The sequence below is a fragment of the Schistocerca gregaria genome, chromosome 2, assembly GCF_023897955.1.
Source record: "Schistocerca gregaria isolate iqSchGreg1 chromosome 2, iqSchGreg1.2, whole genome shotgun sequence".
NCBI lineage: Eukaryota > Metazoa > Arthropoda > Insecta > Orthoptera > Acrididae > Schistocerca > Schistocerca gregaria.
Genome location: NC_064921.1, coordinates 782,418,907 through 782,437,493, shown reverse-complemented (window position 1 = coordinate 782,437,493; position 18,587 = coordinate 782,418,907). Strand labels below are relative to the sequence as shown.

The following is an 18,587-nucleotide window of genomic DNA, read 5'->3' as shown; positions in this document are numbered from 1 at the left end:
ATTACATACCTTGCTAGCAGACAATCCGGCAAAAATACAAGGTCTAGACAATGTATAAAACATGATTCCTTTCATACTTCGAAGTTCGATTTTTGTCATTCAGTGCATTACCTAGGCATTCTGTGGACTGCCGAATTTCAAACAGGCACTGTGTGAAACACCAACAAACCGTGCCTTTTCACTGAAGATATGGTCGTGGCCACGGTATGGCTGTGGGCACATTGATAAACGATAGCTCCTTTCTGCCATCCTCTGACATGTCTTGGTCGACCCATCTCGCTGCACTGATTCCATACACCTGTATTGTATTGTACTGTATGGAACTGGGGGCTTAGAAACGATTCCGAGGCTTCGTCCCAGCCATAGCCCTCAGTGGTTCACAACTCCACAAAAGGCCACAGCTGTCCACCCACCACACCGTCGCCCCACACCGAACCTTCCCCCCCCCCCCCCCCCCCTCCACCCCTCGGGAACGTCTCACACCAAATCCCAATGTTTGCGTGGTAGAGTAACTATGGTGTACGCGTACGTGGAGACAGTGTTTGCGTAGCACTGTATGGGCCGGCCGCTGTGGTCGAGCGGTTCTAGCCCCTTCAATCCGGAACGGCGTTACTGCTACGGTCGCAGGTTCGAATCCTGCCTCGGGCATGGATGTGTGTGATGTCCTTAGGTTAGTTAGGTTTAAGTAAGTCTATGTCTAGGGGACTGATGCCCTCAGATGTTAAGTCCCATAGTGCTTGGAGCCATTTCAACCATCTTCCGGGAGTCTTCCTCAGACCGTTCTGAGACAGTGAATGCTGTGGATGTCCTCATCCTTTACTGAGGGTATAGGTCGTCTGGCATTGTCTGGACAACCAGGTAGGTAAACGAGCGACTGTATGGGGTCTGTGCAAAAAAATTCCGGAACATTCGTAATTTCACACCAGTACTGTGCTGGAGGGAAGTGCTGTTGGGATTCCTGCACACGCCTGTATTTAATGTGGAACTGCTGTAAGTTTCATTGTTGTATGTCTTTTAGTTATTGTCCAATGCTGTGTTGAGTAGAACGTTGTGTCGCACAGTTTGTGAATTTCGAAATCGCAGAGTTTAGAGGAGCACGATGTTTGTATTAAATTTTGCGTGAAACTCCAGAAAGCCTCTACAGAGACATACCAAATGATGCAGGAAGCCTACGGTGACGAGTGTTTTAGCCGTACTCGCTGTTACGAATGGTTCGCACGGTTTAAAAACGGCCGGACGGAAGTTAAAGGTAACCCTCGTTCAGGCCGCTCTTCGACGTCTACCGACGACTCTCATGTCCGGAAAGTCAACCAAATTGTGCGTGTCATTAGAAGACTGACTGACTGAGAGATTGCAGAGGAATGTAAGTTCAGTTATATCATGTAATGAAATGGTGACACAGCACCTTGGAATGCACCGTGTTGCCCCCAAGTTCGTCCCACGTCAAGACTAGAAAGACCGCCTCGCAATCTGTGAAGAGCTTCTGGATCGCGCAAACGAGAACGAGATGTTCTTTAAGAGAATCATCACTGGTTATGAGACGTGGGTCTACGCTCATAATCTTGAGACCAAGGTTCAATATTCACAATGGGTCGGGAAAGGTTCCCCAAGACCAAAAGAAAACTAGTCAGGTCAGGTCAAATGTCAAAGCCAAAGTTTTCTTTGACTTTGAAGGATTAGTTCACCATGAATTCGTGCCGCAGGGACAATGAGACATGTTGCAACGCCTGCGACAAAATGTAAGAAGCAGAGGTTGAAAATACCGCTTCAGTTGTAAATTACTTTATTTTCACACTACCGGTTTCAGACTGTTATAAGTCCGTCCTCAGGTGTCGTGGCTGTGATGTGGTCCCCGAGCGCCGCGTGTACCAGGCGCGGTGTTCTGCCTATGAGCGCAGAACAGGCGAGACAGTGCATGGCTCCTGGATCACGATAACGCACATGCACATACACACCTGTTGGAGCTTGACAACTACACAAAAAACGAATTCACTGTGCTGCCGCACCCTCCGTATTCTCCAAACCTGGTCTGTTCGGACATTTTTTTTTATATTTCCAAAGTTGAACACCTCGCTGAAAGGACGAAGATTTGCAACGATAGACGAGATAAACCAAAATTTGTAGACGGCGCTTCACGCGAAGTAGCAATAGGCGTACGAGCAACTGCTCCCGGAAGTGAAACAGCGTTGGAAGCGGTGTATCAAATGTGGAGGAGATTATTTCCAAGGAGACCATGCACAATGAGTAAAAGGAAAGAGTAAAAAAACTTGTGGACAGAGTTCCGAAATTTTTTGAACAGACCTCGTACGTTATCGGATAGTGGGTCCTCTTGCGAGACTGTAGCAGGTGTATAGTGGAGCCATGTGAACACCCTGCACAGGAGAATAGCTACACAACCTGCCTCAGATGTTTCGTATTGTTTTTCGATGTGTTGGTAACCAGCTGTCGTAGAGCAGTGAGACTCAACAATCGAGGCAACCTTTTTACTTAACATCCCCTATCCACTTTTCGGTGTTCCTACGTTAGTGCTAATTTCTAAGTACGATGACGTGCACTTACGAGACGTAAACGAGTGGGGCGGTAGGTTCTGCACATCTTAGCGATGAGGTGGCGTTGTGACTGCGCATTGCTTGTGTTGAGCACTGCATTGGCGGGTGACGTGCACATCTTGCCCCGCCTATTCACTGTTACAAACCACAGTAGTCAGCGCCGTCCGCCTTCCTAGACAAATCGAGCACTTACTATGTACCTACATGTTTAATTTGACGTTGATACTACATCAGATTATTTTGTGATCTGAAGATGACAGTGGCCGTAACCGGTCATAGTGAAACGTAAAAATAAAAATAATAAAATGTGATTAAGACGGACCTGTAAAATAAAATGTTAAAAATATTATCACGGACTCATTTTCAGACTTTATGTCTTCAATTGATAAATCGCTACAAACCTTTGATTCATTCTGGTGACGGCGGTATTCTCCACATCGAGGTACACTGAGCATTCCATGACACAGTCATACCATCGCTTCGTAAGGCGTCAGAGCTGGAGTTTCCCTCATGGCCGCGTTGGAAAGCGGTGATACCCGCGCGTCTCGCCCACCTCGATGCGGGATGTGATCCCGGCAGCCACTGTGAACAAAGCTCTGTACAGGGAAAGCATGGTTGTTCCCTTCCGCGGCACTTGTCGCTCTCTGCAGTTCGTGATTGGCTGAACTCAAGTCAAGTGACAGTTTTGGTCGTATTGGCCCTATACGTTGCTTGTGAAATGTAGGAAGATATGTGTAGTTTCAAGCCGAAAGGGAGGGACGTAGTAAGAAGAAGAATCTGCAAATGAAAAAGTATAATTGTGATATACGTCATGAACGCAAATCAGAAATGTCATGTTGTTTTAATATGTAACACGTCCGCTCTCATATTTAATGTGTAGGTAGCATCTTATTTGCAGAAAGTTTACAACCCAAGTAGGTGATGTGTACATGACATACGTATTAGCTACGTTGTAGTCAAGATATTCATGTACGATTTGTTAGCTGTCAAGCAGCGATACTGTTGAGTTCTTCGTGCTTTGGTGATACATCGGTAAGGTGAATAGTGCTGGAGAATACTGTTAATTGTTTTTTTCCCATTATCCATGCCGCATTCGTTGTGCATAGTACTTTGATTCAGAAAAAAATTATTTTTCTAAAATACAACACTGTTAGTACATGTAACAGTGTGTAATATACTGCTACTCTGTCGTGATAATAAATGACCGATTATAAAACTTGTATAATAAAAATCCTTTCAGGAGAAAACATACAATCTCGTGTCTTATTTAAACCTTACTGCTCTAGAAGGTGCGTCATAGCAACAGCGATATGACGTATTCCAGCCAATCAGAAGCCGTCTTTTGCATATAAAAGTTGGAGCCTCGCCAGTTTACGACAGTCAGTTTTAGCCCTGACGACGACCATGGAGGTAGTGGTCGAAAGCTTGGAGTTTTATCCTGAATAGACGCGGTATGTACACCGAGAGACTTTTATTCAAGAAATACGTCGCGAAAGACTCCGTACCCACTAGTAAATTCTCTTGGGCAGGAATGCCCTTTTTGCCTGAGCTAGTTTTCTTTTGATGTCCTCTTTGCTCCGTCCGTCATTGGTTATATTGCTGCCTAGCTAGCAGTATTGCTTAACTACATCTCCTTCGTGACCATCAATCCTGATCTTAAGTTCCTCGCTGTTTTCATGTCTGCTACTTCTCATTACCTATTTCTTTCTTCGATTTACTCTCAATCAATATTCTGTAGTTCTGTAGTTATTGGACTGTTCATTCGATTCAGCAGATCATATAATTCTTCTTCTCTTTTAATAAGGACAGCAATGTCATCAGCAGATCGTATCATTGATATCCTTTCACCTCGAATTTTAATTCCACCTCTGAACCTTGCCTTGTATTTCCATCACTGCGTTGTCGATGTACAAATTGAACAGTAAGGGCGAAAGACTACATCTGTGTCTTACACCCTTTTCAATCTCAGCACTTCGTTTTTTTTCGTGTGCTCTTATTATTCCCTTTCGGCCCTTGTACATATTGTCTATCATCCGCCTTTTCCCATAGCTTACCCATATTTTTATCAGAATTTAGAAAATCTTACAGCATTTTAGATTGTCGAACCCTTTTTCAGGAGTTTGGATGCATGAGCTGTTATCTGATTGTGCAATAATTCTCACACTTGTCATCTTAAAATACACGAAAACCCCAAGAGAAGCTTTCTACAAAAAGCAATTTTTCCTAACCACAGTTACCTGAATCTTTCCGATAACGCTCCTAATCTTCATTTTCTGATACCTGAACTGTATTCTTTTGTACATTAAACAGTATGAACCACAGCACTGTATTGAATGCGATAAGTTGAAATAAGTCAACCTTTTTCATGTTAGCAGTTAGATCTGTCATTCACAGGCAAGAGCAGAATATAAACAAAAATCTCTTATTAATTACGACTCAGCAGTACAAAGAGTCATTAATATTGAATTTTAATTAAACTAGCCAGTCGGATATACTCGCTCTGCTGTCGTGCGATGAAGCGAATGAGGTAATTAAAACCACAAATTAATCTACTTCTGGCAGCAGCAATTACTGACATTTACTATATCCACCTTTAAATAATGTAGCATATTGCAACTTCGTGCGGCAGTGGATTACGGGATCGAAATTCAGAGTTGTAAAAATACTTACGCAACTTCAGGAATTGCGTTGAATAAAGTCTGCAACCTTATGTAACCGAAGACATTACAGAAAACCTTAGTTCACTAGTACATACGGTCCTTAATCATACGTCAATGATTTTCACAGATTAAGTACACAACAATACATCATTACATCCTTTTTCATTTACACAAAAGAAACTGTCCGAGAGGCACCGAAAACAAAGTGGAAACAATCATTCTCCCATCATCCGGGGTGCTTTTCATTCGACTCTGAGAGCTTCAATAACACTTACGCCGTCCGTGATCTTCTATCTCCACCTGATTCCTGGCCGGGTTGGAAACTGGCTGTTGTGGTCTACTCATTATCATCTCATTATCACCGATGCACAAGTCGCCCAATGTGGCGTCACCTGAAATAAGACTTGTATGTAACCTGGCGGCCAAACTTCCGCGGATGGGGCCTCTCGGCCAACAATGCCACACGATCATTTCATTTTTTTCCGCTACCGCATGACTTTAATGACAGTGTATTATAGTAATCATGCAAATTTATATGTTTTAATACCACTAGCCGTAGTTAAAATTAATAATATTAACCAAGGTCCTATACATAAATAGCATAATTTCACTAATGAATAAACCCTTACAAGTAAGTCATCCTTTATTTAAAATTGCTAATTCTGTAACTGACTTGTAAGAAGTAGTGTAAATGAGAGACGTACACGTCAAAACTATATTTGGTGCTCCAGTTATTAATGATATAAAGAATATAATCACAGACTAGCACAATTTTCCACTGTGCTATTAGAACTACTTTATAAGCATTTGAATATTTCACCATTGCTGTTGATACTGAGTACGGTATACTTCAGTATTTTTTTGCTCAGTATACTAGAACTGTTATGTAAGTATATCAGTAGCTTTAATTTCTTTAAAAGAGAATTTTTTCTTCTATATTTTTATTTAGACTTGTATTATATGTTTTCGTTTTATTGGGCGAAGGTTGATTGAGTGAATAGGCCTCACTGTCTGGGACGGAAGGCGACTGACATTACCTGCGAAAAGATGTGGATTTGGTACCAGAGTACTACATTTTGGGACTTGTAACAATCATGTGGTTAATATCTGATGAGAGAGTTTTTTTCGTTAAATGTAATCTGTATATTATTCGTTCATAGAAGAAAAATAGCTTTATAATGCCAGTGATACAATTAAATGAGTGTATGCTTTTATAAGACATACAAAACAAAGTTTGAAAGTTTAATTACATTCGTCCAAGTGTCTTTAAAAGCTGTTTCGACACTATGTGGGAGGTTATATGTGCAACAAATCGTCAGCGCTCGTAACTAATTTGTTTCTTTTCCAAGAGTGGAGTGCAGGTCGAAACACTTTAAACATGGCTTACATCGTATTGTCATTTATAAAATAACTGACGCATTGCCTGAAAATCATGCAGTGGGGAGACGTAGAAGCTTTCCACAACAGATGTCTCAATAGTAAGTAACACAGATAAATATGGGCCGGGTGCTGCAGTTAAGTTGAATTATTTTGATAGTTAGAGAGTATCTGAAGGTGGCGTCTGGAATTTCTCGACACGACGGACAAGTGATTTGACACTTGACACTTACACGCGCGACATGTTTGTGTGTGCTAGTGTTTCATGTTATTCTCTCTTTGTAGTGTGCAGGCATAGAGTGTTCAGTGTGTAGAGGAGGTTACTGTTTTGGCTGTATGTTGTTGTTGGATTGTTTTGACATTTTGTGGTATTAATGCTTTGTTTTCTTTATTCCAAAGCCTCAAGGTGGAGCAGTGTGTGAAGACAAGCGTCGACAGAAGGTAGGGCCGCATCGGCTCTGTGTGGCTTCGGTAGCTTCTGTGTTTGTCTGTAGCTCCACGTACTCCCCGTAGACTAGGGGGAGGCGTCTCGTTCTAGCAGTAGGCATGGACGCCCCAGTAACAGCATATTTCGCCCTTCCCAGTACTGCTGCCTCATCGTTAGTGGTAGTCCTGTTTGTCCGTTGCGGCTGAATGCACGAGTACAACGCTCGTAGATTTGCACTCAATGTATATACACCTGTAAATGTAATGTATAGTATACCAAATACACGCATATGACTGTGAATCAGTTCCAAGTCTCATACACTTTGTTTCAGGACGAGTAAGAGAATGGGTCATCAACGATGTCAGTAAAGCGAGTCAAGTGAGAGAACAGGCGGAAGTTACGGCGATGTCTCTTGTGTTAATAAAATATATCTATAAAACGTTGGCATGGTATCAGGTGAGAAATATATCGACAACAACTGGTAATTATTCTAAAGTTTTAATTGCAGCGTGTTGTCGCATTTGTCTTTATAGTGATTACCAGCTACGTTCTAATTTTCAACATTTTTGGATCGATTGTAGCTGCAGAGCAATCTTTCAGTTTAATGTTGTGTGTTCAGCATCCATATCTCTCCAACAGTGACTTACGTAGACTGCGCACAACACACATAACTGGCGGCTTGCTCTGCAGCTATAATCGATCTCAAGATGTTCGAAATTTGAACCCAGCTGGTAGTCATTAAAAAGACATGTGCTACAGTAAACTCCAATAAAACTGCGGTACATTTTCGTCTCCGTAACGAAGTCGGCGGTCCGGATACGTCGCTAAAACCACCAGTAGGCTTCGCCCCTTGTCAACAGCGCTGTGTGGCGTAAGCACACCCGCCGCCATGGTATCGATATTATTCGAGTTTTTGTAATGTTTTTTGAATTGAAAAATACGTTAAAGCCGATGTCACCTGACCATAATGGGCCGACAGAGATTGAATCGGGAAATTATTCAAGAGAAGTCGACCGATTTACGATGGACCAACAGCGTGGTCGCAGTGCGTTCCTACTTGCCTTGGTCACTCGTCGGCACAATTAATTCCTCGTCATTTCTCTAGTCAGTATCTTGTCAGAAAGTCTAGGCTTTTTTTAATTTCTTTTAAATTTTTTTACACTCATCAAAAAAAGTTTTGCATCACCTCGGTTCCGAGAGTTCCGGAACCTGTACAGAAAATTGGAATAAAGATCAACATAAACATCATTTCCGCTCTTTGTTGCTCCTGAAAACCACACATTGCATGTTGTACAACCATACAGCGAGACCTTCAGAGATGGTGGTCCAGATTGCTGTACACACCGGTATTTCTAATACCCATTAGCATGAGTTCTTGTATTGATGCACGCATCTATTCGTCGTGGCATACTATTCACAAGTTCATGAAGGCACTGTTGGTTCAGATTGTCCCACTGCTCAACAGCGATTCGGCGTAGATCCCTCAGAGTGGTTGGTGGGTCACGTCGTCCATAAACAGCCCATTTCAATCTATCCCAGGCCTGTTCTATAGGGTTCATGTCTGGAGAACATGCTGGCCACCCTAGCGGAATGATGTCGTTATCCTGAAGGAAGTCATTGACAAGATGTGCACGATGGTGGCGCGAATTGTCATCCATGATGACGAATGCCTCGCCAATATCCTGCCGATATGCTATCGGTCGGAGGATGGCATTCACGTATCGTACAGCCGTTACGGCGCCTTCCATCACCACCAGCTGCGTACGTCGGCCCCACATAATGCTACCCCAAAACAGCAGGTATCCTCCACATTGCTGCACTCGCTGGACAGTGTGTCTAAGGCGTTGAACCTGCCCGGGTGCCTCCAAATACGTCTCCGATTATTGTCTGGTTGAAGGCATATGCGACACTCATCAGTGAAGAGAGCGTGATGATAGCGGGACAAAAACTGGTAGCAGTTACGTCTGTAAAACATCTGGGTGTATGCGTGCGGAACGATTTGAAGTGGAATGATCATATAAAATTAATTGTTGGTAAGGCGGGTACCAGGTTGAGATTCATTGGGAGAGTCCTTAGAAAATGTAGTCCATCAACAAAGGAGGTGGCTTACAAAGCACTCGTTCGACCTATACTTGAGTATTGCTCATCAGTGTGGGATCCGTACCAGATCGGGTTAACGGAGGAGATAGAAAAGATCCAAAGAAGAGCGGCGCGTTTCGTCACAGGTTTATTTGATAACCGTGATAGCGTTACGGAGATGTTTAGCAAACTCAAGTGGCAGACTCTGCAACAGACGCGCTCTGCGTCGCGGTTTAGCTTGCTCGCCTGATTTCGATAGGGTGCGTTCCTGGATGAGGTATCGAATATATTGCTTCTCCTAACTTATACCTCCCGAGGAGATCACGAATGTAAAATTAGAGAGATTCGAGCGCGCACGGAGGCTTTCAGACAGTCGTTCTTCCCGCGGAACCATACGCGACTGGAACAGAAAAGGGAGGTAATGACAGTGGCACGTAAAGTGCCCTCCGCCACACACCGTTGGGTGGCTTGCGGAGTATAAATGTAGATGTAGATCCTGAGGGGTCCGTTCGGCATGTTGTTGGGCTCACATGCATCGCGCTGCATGGTGTCGTGGTTGCAAAAACGGACCTCGCCGTGGACGTCGGGAGTGACGATGCGCATCGTGCAGCCTACTGCGCACAGTTTGAGTCGTAACACGACGTCCTGTGGCTGCACGAAAAGCATTATTCAACATGCTGGCGCAGCTGTCTGGGTTCCTTCGAGCCATGATCCGTAGGTATCGGTCATCCACTGCAGTAGTAGCCCTTGGGCGGCCTGAGCGAGGCACGTCATCGACAGTTCCTGTCTGTCTGTCTCTCCTACATGTCCGAACAACATCGCTTTGTTGCACTCCGAGACGCCTGGACACTTCCCTTGTTGAGAGCCATTCCTGGCACAAAGTAACAATGCAGACGCGATCGAACCGCGGTATTGGCCGTCTAGGCATGGTTAAACTACAGACAACACGAGCCGTGTACCTCCTTCCTGGTTGAATGCTTGGAACTGATCGGCTGTCGGACCCCCTCTGTCTAATAAGCATGCATGCTTGTTTACATCTTTGGGCGGGTTTAGTGACATCTCTGAAGAGTCAAAGCGACTGTGAATGTGATACAATATCCACAGCCAAAATCTATCTTCAGGAATTCTAGGAATCAGGGCGATACAAAACTTTTTTTTGATGTGTGTTTTATAAAGACGAGGAATAGGTGTAAATGAAGTTTATGTTACTCAAGAATTACACGCTCTTTCCCGAATTTTTGTAAGACCGCGCTAATTATATGAACAATGTAAACACATGGTAATGAAGAAGTATACGTTGTGAAACATACCTGAGATTTTTCGTTGTTAACATTTTCACGTCACTTGCGCGTAATCATGAATACAGACAATGTCATTGTCATTTCAGAGTCAAAAGCCTTTTCGCACTTAAGCTAAATTTTATATGATACATTGTGTTGCCTAAAACTTACCGAACGTAAATTAGCAGACGATGATGCTTTTCAGTACAACATTAGAGACTTAAGTGGGAGATATTATAAAAACCTAATGGCGAGATTTCACTTTGACAATGATAAGTCGTTTTGTTCGAAGGTAAAGTGTGTCCCTACCAAATGTGAAATAATTAGATTTTCCATGCGAATACTTTAATTTCGAGTAAGCGAGTAGACTAACGTATTTACTGAAGAAACTAACTCCAGAAATACGTGTAGCGCCTTCTTCATCCCTAAAACTTGTTTTAATAGAAACAAAATTTTGACATTCCATGTGCTGCCGTAAGTGAATGTCGTCGGGTTTCGCTGAAGAAAACACATCTCAATTCCGCTGATCAGAGTGCGATGTCGGAAATGTCGGCCGAATATAGGAGCGCAAACATGCTGCCTTACAGATATGGAAATATACGACTCCCTTTGACCCACCCCAATCGTCGGCCAAATCATCCGATGTCGGTACCATTGTGACTGCACAATAATTGAGTGAAATATTAATCGAGGTATCAATTTCTTGGACTGCTAGATTCATGAAATTCTTTTATAAAGGTCATCAGCCTCAATTTATCAGATTAAAAAAATAACAAATTTGACACAGCTGATGGATGCCCTGTATCAACCTGTACTCAGATAAATTACAAGATCTGATCCCTGGACTGTAGCATATAGCGCTAAAGTTTTCTGGTTAAACGAAACTTCCTGGCAGATTGAAGCTGTGTGCCGGACCGAGACTCGAACTCAGGACCTTTGGCTTTCGCGAGTAAGTGCTCTACCAACTGAGCTACCCAAGCACGACTCACGCCTTGTCTTCACAGCTTTAATTCCGCCAGTACCTCGTCTCCTTCGAAACTTCACAGAAGCTCTCCTGCGAACCTTGCGGAACGAGCACTCCTGGAAGAAAGGATATCTGGTTAACCTCGTACATACAGCTCTCAAGTTATCTGTTTAACCTCGTGTATCCTTTTGGCTACATCCACATAGCCCGTATTAATTACAGGTGAGCCATTGTAACGCAGACGCACTAAACACCGACGGAAAAAAATCGGAACGCCAAGGAGTTACGACATAGACGAAAGTTCGTAGTCGTGTTTATAAACTGAAAGGTGATGTCCATTCAAATATCGGGCCAGTCGCATAAGAATAGCTCAAGTAGCGCCATTATGAGGATGCAAATCAAGTTGGCATGTATATGCCTAATAGTCGTGAGCGTTGGTTAACTTTTAGATTGGACGTGGTGAGTAGATGTTACTCAAGACTGCCCATAAGGCGGCAAAGATGCCATTACCAACACCTCACTGAGTTTGAACAGAGTCATATAAAAGGGCTACGTGAAGCTGTGGTCGCGATATCGCAGAAAGACTTGGCAAGAATGTAGCCACTGTACGTGATTGCCGGCAGCGGTGGTCATACCAATGTTCGGTCGCAAAAAACCGAGAGGGGAGACCTTCGTACCCCAGCTGCAGCAGCAATCTGAGCAGCAGAGACACAACGAGCTTACTTCAAGGACATCTCCGGGCCAGACGCCCTGTAACATGCATTCTACTTACCCCAAACCACCGCCATTTGCGGCTTCAGTGGTGTCAAGCGAGAGCTCATTGGAGGGCAGGTTGGAGGTCTGTTGTGTTTTCTGATGAAAGGTGGTTCTGCCTCGGTGCCAGTGATAGCCATGTGTTGGTTGGAAGCCAGTTAAGGGCCTACAACCAAACTGTGTGCGTGCTAAACGCACTGGATCTACACCGGGAGTTGTGGTCTCCAGTGCGATTTCGTATGACAGCAGGAGCACACCCGTAGTTATCCCATGCACCCTGACTGAAAATCTGTACGTCTGTCTGGTGATCGACCTGTTGTACTGTCATTTGTGAACGGCATTCCAAGGGGTGTTTCCCAACAGGATAACGCTCGTCCACATTCTGCTGTTTAACCCACCATGCTCTACGGAGTGTCGGCATGTTGCCTTGGTCTGCTCGTTTGCCAGGTGTCTACAATAAAGTACATATGGGACATTATCAGGCCACAACCTCAGCGTCATTCACAAACAGCAACAAGCGTTCCTGTATTGACCGACCAAATGCAACACACACGGAACCGCAACTCGCAAACTGATGTCCGGCACCTGTAAAACATAATGTTTGCACGTTTGCATGCTTGCATTCAACGGTCTGGCGGTTACACCGTTTATTAATGCACTTGCATCTCACATTTGCAGCGGCTTATCTCACGCTTAAATTAACCTGTGATCTTGCAGTGTTAATCACTTAAATATGTTACTTAGACAAATAAATTCCCTAAATTTCATTACTACACATTCATTATGTTTTGGTGTTGCGACTTTTTTCCGTCAGTGTATTCTGAGCATGTGCTGCTCCACAGTATCAGTGCTGTCATGTAGACTGTTGTAAATAACTTTAAGGTGCCTGAAGATGATCTGAAGATCGAAACCGATTCTACGCAGAGATGTATCAGCAGTTGTGGGGTTGTAATATGAGGTTTTTCAAATTTTCAACGTAAACATTAAATTTAATTATGCAAATACCACAACTGGTTACAAAAAAACGTCGAGCCTGGTGGTCTAGTGCTGAAGCTGCTTTCTTGGAAACCGTAATGTTGCAGCATCGAATCCCGGTCGGGTCACGAAAAATTTCGGTTTGTCTTTAACGTAACCTTCACCTCTCAATCATGTGAAGAAAACTATAATAATAATAATCGATAAATCGTAAATTTGTAAACAAGAAAATCGGTAGCGTCGGTCGTAGGAGGTTTGAACTCATTGATTGCAGCTAAAAAGTATAAGACATCAAATCAGACATGAAGACAATATTATAAATCGTAGGCATAAGTCACATCGAGTAATTACAATTATGATGCATAGTTTGTACAAAAAGTCATGAAGACTCATATAACAAAGTACATATTACGACTTCACCATGGCGTCAGTACAGAAGAACGTAGCAGCTAACGAACAGAATTCGAAATGACGCCACTGGTTACAATCATATGCAGCAGAGCTCGGCGCATGATGTGGGCACAACAGTGTCCTCTTTATTCAAATAACACATTACACAGGATGTATTTTATAAAAAAAAGAGGCAAGATTTTACACAAAACAACAGTAAAGACGTATTAAAAATTAGAAATATAATCTTTGTAACACGAGAAATCAAGAACATAAATAATACATAATTATAACAATGAGAAAAATTACTCCCTCTGATGTACCATTCATAAATTCATCAACAGGTATTAGCCAGTTTGCAAGACGGTAGTTCAATTAAAAATGGAAGAAATCCAACAAGTAATAACAGTTTGCACCCTACCATTTTAGATTAATATTTATTTTTGCTTCACTTGTAAATGACGACCTCTAAATTAACCAAGCGCATTGAGCGACTGCGGTACGCTTCATAGAAGGAACACCATTAATGTTCATAATTATACATACCAGACCCATGAGTGGGACGAATAATCGCATAGTTTGATGTTATGAAACAAGCAGAACAAGATGCAAACGAAAAGGAAGGCTATTGAAATACTCTATCTCACACAAATTTTGCGGTGGATACGATCGGTTTCAAAAGGTGATCAGAATAAAATTGCTGTTGCAGTTGTTGAAATGATTAGTAGGGAGTCTTATTAGACTTGTTGCGTAAAAGTTAGGTAAAAATAATTCAGTTACTGTGGTTACTAAACGCGAATATACTGAAAAAACCGTGACTTTTTTTTTTAAGGGAGAATGGTATTAAAAGTGTGAATAAGGCCCCTTCAGATGGTACCCAAAACAAGTTGGATGGTAATGGTTCAAATGGCTCTGAGAACGATGGGACTTAACATCTGAGGTCATCAATCCCCTAGAGCTTAGAACTACTTAATAAACCTAACTAACCTAGCAGTCGCGCGGTTCCGGACAGAGGCGCCTAGAACCGCTCGGCTACCGCGGCCAGCGTTGGATGGTAATCTTGAGTTATATAATGAAATTGTGATATAAGGAAATTCATCAGCCGCATCTCACCAAAAAGTTTCTTAAACCATTTAAAGTTGTACAATTTGTAATCTGTACCACAGTTTCTGTCCAGTATTTGTATCCTACCTGCCATTGTAAATAAGGAACACTCGCAGAAGAGGAACTCCCGCCCCCTCCCCCCTCCTTGTAATCAGGTTCTTGAACAGTGTGTCTTGTGCTTTATTATGCATTGTACATGGCCGTATTGTATGGTTTGGTCCGTATTACAGCCTCCGGGAACTACATCTTTTTGGCGATTTGTGTGTGCAGGGTAGCATTGGAGTCCCAGCCTCGTATGGCTTACGGAGGGCAGCTGACGTTAGCTAAGTTGCACGCGGTCCGGTCGAAACACCGTCTCGGGAATCCGTCCGCTTCCGACACTGCCAAGTCACTGACTCGCTTCCGCAGGGATTCGTGCCACTCGCGTTCCCAGTTGTGATAGCCATACTATCGGATCGTTGTTTTGAAATAATTACGTGGATACCATGTTACCTGCATCCGACTTTGTGTACTGTTCCTCTTTGTTAAGGAGTCAACTTTGCTTAAGGTGTGAATAGTCTCACTCAATGTCTTAGGTAATCTCCACGAAGATAAAAAGTCATGGAAAACGAATCCAGAGATGTGACCGTTAGGAGGTGACTTTCCAGTTTCCTCAGGCATAGTACAGATTGAGGTTCGACGAGTGGTCAGCTCACTGGACTCCGATTCGTGAGGTCGGCGGTTCAGACTCGAATGCCGCCATCCAGATTTAGGTGTGCCATGGTACCGTAAATCGGTTAAGGCACGTGGCTGGATGCTTGTTTGAAATAGACACGGCCGGTGTTCCTTCCCACCCTTATCTAATCCAAGCATGTCCTCCGTCTCTAAAGAGCCCCATCGTTCACCGAACGCTAAACACAATTTCCTTGCGCTTCTCTTGTAGAAGACATTGGTTCACGGTAGAGGCTCTCCCGCCGGAGGTTCGAGTCCTCCCTCGGGCATTGGGCTGTGTGTTGTTGGTTCAAATGGCTCTGAGCACTGTGGGACTTAACATCTGTGGTCATCAGTCCCCTAGAACTTAGAACTACTTAAACCTAACTAACCTAAGGACATCACACACATCCATGCCCGAGGCAGGATTTGAACCTGCGACCGTAGCAGCAGCGCGGCTCGGGACTGGAGCGCCTAGAACCGCACGACCACCACAGCCGCCGTGTGTTGTTCATAGCATAAGTTAGTTTAAGTGGTGTATAAGTCTAGGGACTGATGACCTCAGCAGTTTGGCCCCTTGGGATTTCACACAAATTTGAACATTGCACAGTAGAAACAAAAATGTAGACTTTAGTATCTTCATCGCGTTATATATATATATATATATATATATATATATATATATATATATATATATATATATAGTGTGTGTGTGTGTGTGTGTGTTGCTGCTTTTGCGGTAGTGTTTTCGCGTTGATCACGTATTGTTTTGTCTGTGTGGGAACAGTGCCAGAGGATACGCATGCCGTTTTCTGTTACTTAGTATCTGCTGCTCGGGTAGCATTTGTTAGGAGAAACTTGAATAGCTGGTCTCGTCGCAATTTTTAGAGATGACATGTGGATTTTGGCCAACTTGCACCGTCTCAGAAGAAACTCACTCCAGTCCTGCTGGTGCCGAAAACTGTGGGGAGAAGCAGAGCAGCGCATACGGTACATACGCCACCGCTCACATCGAGCCGCCATGGAGGTCAGCTGAGCATCGCTCCGCTCCATCCAGCCACCAGTTCCGCTTTTGAAAAAAACTATACTTTGACAACGCATGAATGTATGTCGCCTTTAGCATCTGAAGATGGTCATTGTATGGCCGAAACCGCTTATGACTGTGGCATAAACATATGATTGCGTCTATAAATAAACAAAAAAAAATGTACCTGTTCTGCTGTCACTGCGTGAGGTGCGCTTGCTTTCAGCATAATCCGAAAGAACTGCACGTGCTCGTAAAGAATGGTAATGTTTAGAAATCATTTTGACACTGTATGCCGTAACTTATTATTTAACATTTTCTTATTGTTATTATACTGACAAATTCTTCTTGTACATCATGCGCGATACCCGAGTAAGGAAGCCATCAGTTATCTTCGTTTTGCTTTTTTTTCGTGTTCATCTTATTCCCTACTTTCAAGACACTGCCCATTCCGTTCAACTGCTATTTCAAGTCCTTTGCTGTGTCTGACAGAATTACAATGTCATCGGCAAATCTCAAACTGTTATTTCTTCTCCCTAAACTTTAATTCCTACTCCAAATTTTGCTTTGGTTTCCTTTACTGCTTGCTCATTGTACAGACTGAATAGCATTTGGGATACGATTCAACTTTGTCTCAACCACTGCTTCCGTTTCACGCCCCTCGACTCTTGTTACTGCTGTCTGGTAACTGTGCAAGTTATAAACAGCCTTTCGCTTCTTGTGTTTTACCCCTGCTACTTTCAGGATTTCAAAGAGAGCATTCTGGTCCCTTCAGTCCCACAAACCAACCATCCAAAGAGAGCATTCAAGACAACACTGTCAAAAACTTTCTCTAAGTCTACATATGATGTGAACATAGGTTTGTGTTTCCTATCTTCTAAAATAAGTCATAGCGCCAATATTGCTTCGCGTCTTCCTAAATTTCTCCGGAATCCAAATTGATCTTCCCCGATGTCAGCTTCTTCCAGTTAGTCTATTCTTCTGTCAAGAATTCCTGTTACTATTATGCAACCATGTTTTAACAAACTGATAGTTCAGTAATTTTACCACCGGTCAGCAACTGCTTTCTGTGGAATTAGAATTATTACATTTTTCGTGAAGTCTGAGGGTATTTCGACTGTCTCATACATCTTGCACACCACACAGAAGAGTTTTTGTTATGGATGGCTCTCTCAAGGCTGTCAGTACCTTGGGGCCTTGTTTCAGCTTAGATCTTTCAGAGATTTGTCATTTTTTCGCAGTATCATATCTCCCATCTCATTTTCATCCAAGTCAACTTCACTTTTTATAATATTGCTTTCAAGTTCATTTCCCTTGTATACACCCTCTGTATACCCCTTCCACCTTTCGGCTTTCCCTTCTTTACGTAGGACTGGTTTATCGTCTGAGCTCTAGATATTTATACAGCTGCTTCTCTTTCCCCCAAAGCCCTCTTTAATTTTCCTATAGGCGGTATCTATCTGTCCTCTAGTGAAATATGCTTCTGAATCCTTACGTTTGTCTTATAGCCACTCGTGCTTAGCCATTTTGCACTTCCTGTAAGTCTCAAAATTTAGTCGTTTGTATTGGTTTTCGCCTCCTCCATTAGCTGCATTTCTATATTATATCCTTTCATCAATTCAGTATCTCATGTGTTACCTAAGGATTTCTATTAGGCCTTTCGTTTTACCTTATTTGATCGTCTGCTGCTTTCACAATTCCATCTCTAAGAACTACCCATTCGTCTTGTTCTGTATTCCTTTCTCCTATTATACTAGGCTCCGTCTAAACTCTCGACAACCTCTGCTTCTTTCAGCCTATCCAGGTCCCATCTCTTTAATTCCCTATCTTCTTGCAAATTCTTTGGTTTTAAACTATAGTTCGTAACCCATAAATTGTGGTCAGACTTCACATCTGCCGTTGGAAGTGTCTTCCAATTTAAAAGCTGATTCCGAACTCTGTATCTTACCATTATATTAGCAATGTGGAACCTTCTGGTGTCTGCTGGTCTCTTCACGTATACAAGTTTCTTTCATAATTCTAACCATGTTACCTATGATTCAATTATGCTCTGTGCGAATTTCTACCAGGCGGCTTTCCCTTTAGTTCATTTCCCCCAGTCAATATTCACCTTTTTTTTCTTCTCTTCCGTTTCCTACTGTCGAATACAAGTCCCAAATCACAATTAAATATTTGTCATCATTAACTATCTCAATATTTGTTTTCATCTCGTCCACATTTCATCAATCTCTTGCCGTGCGATGTGGCGCAGTAGTTAGCACACTGGACTCGCATTCGGGAGGACGACAGTTCAAACGCGACTCCTGCCATCCTGA

The 18,587-nt window shown here is 43.0% G+C and overlaps 1 protein-coding gene across 5 annotated transcripts in view; it reads left to right on the top strand.

Moving 5' to 3' along the window:
• Positions 1-18,587, top strand: part of LOC126335033 (NAD kinase-like) — a 904,299-nt gene that overhangs the window by 176,619 nt on the left and 709,093 nt on the right. For 3 of the 5 annotated variants that reach the window (XM_049997883.1, XM_049997882.1, XM_049997902.1), the window contains exon 3: positions 6,986-7,027. The exons of the other annotated variants lie outside the window; for them this stretch is intronic. In XM_049997883.1, the coding sequence (XP_049853840.1) occupies positions 6,986-7,027 (42 nt within the window). The remainder of the gene's footprint in view (positions 1-6,985; positions 7,028-18,587) is intronic. 5 annotated transcript variants of the gene reach the window in all.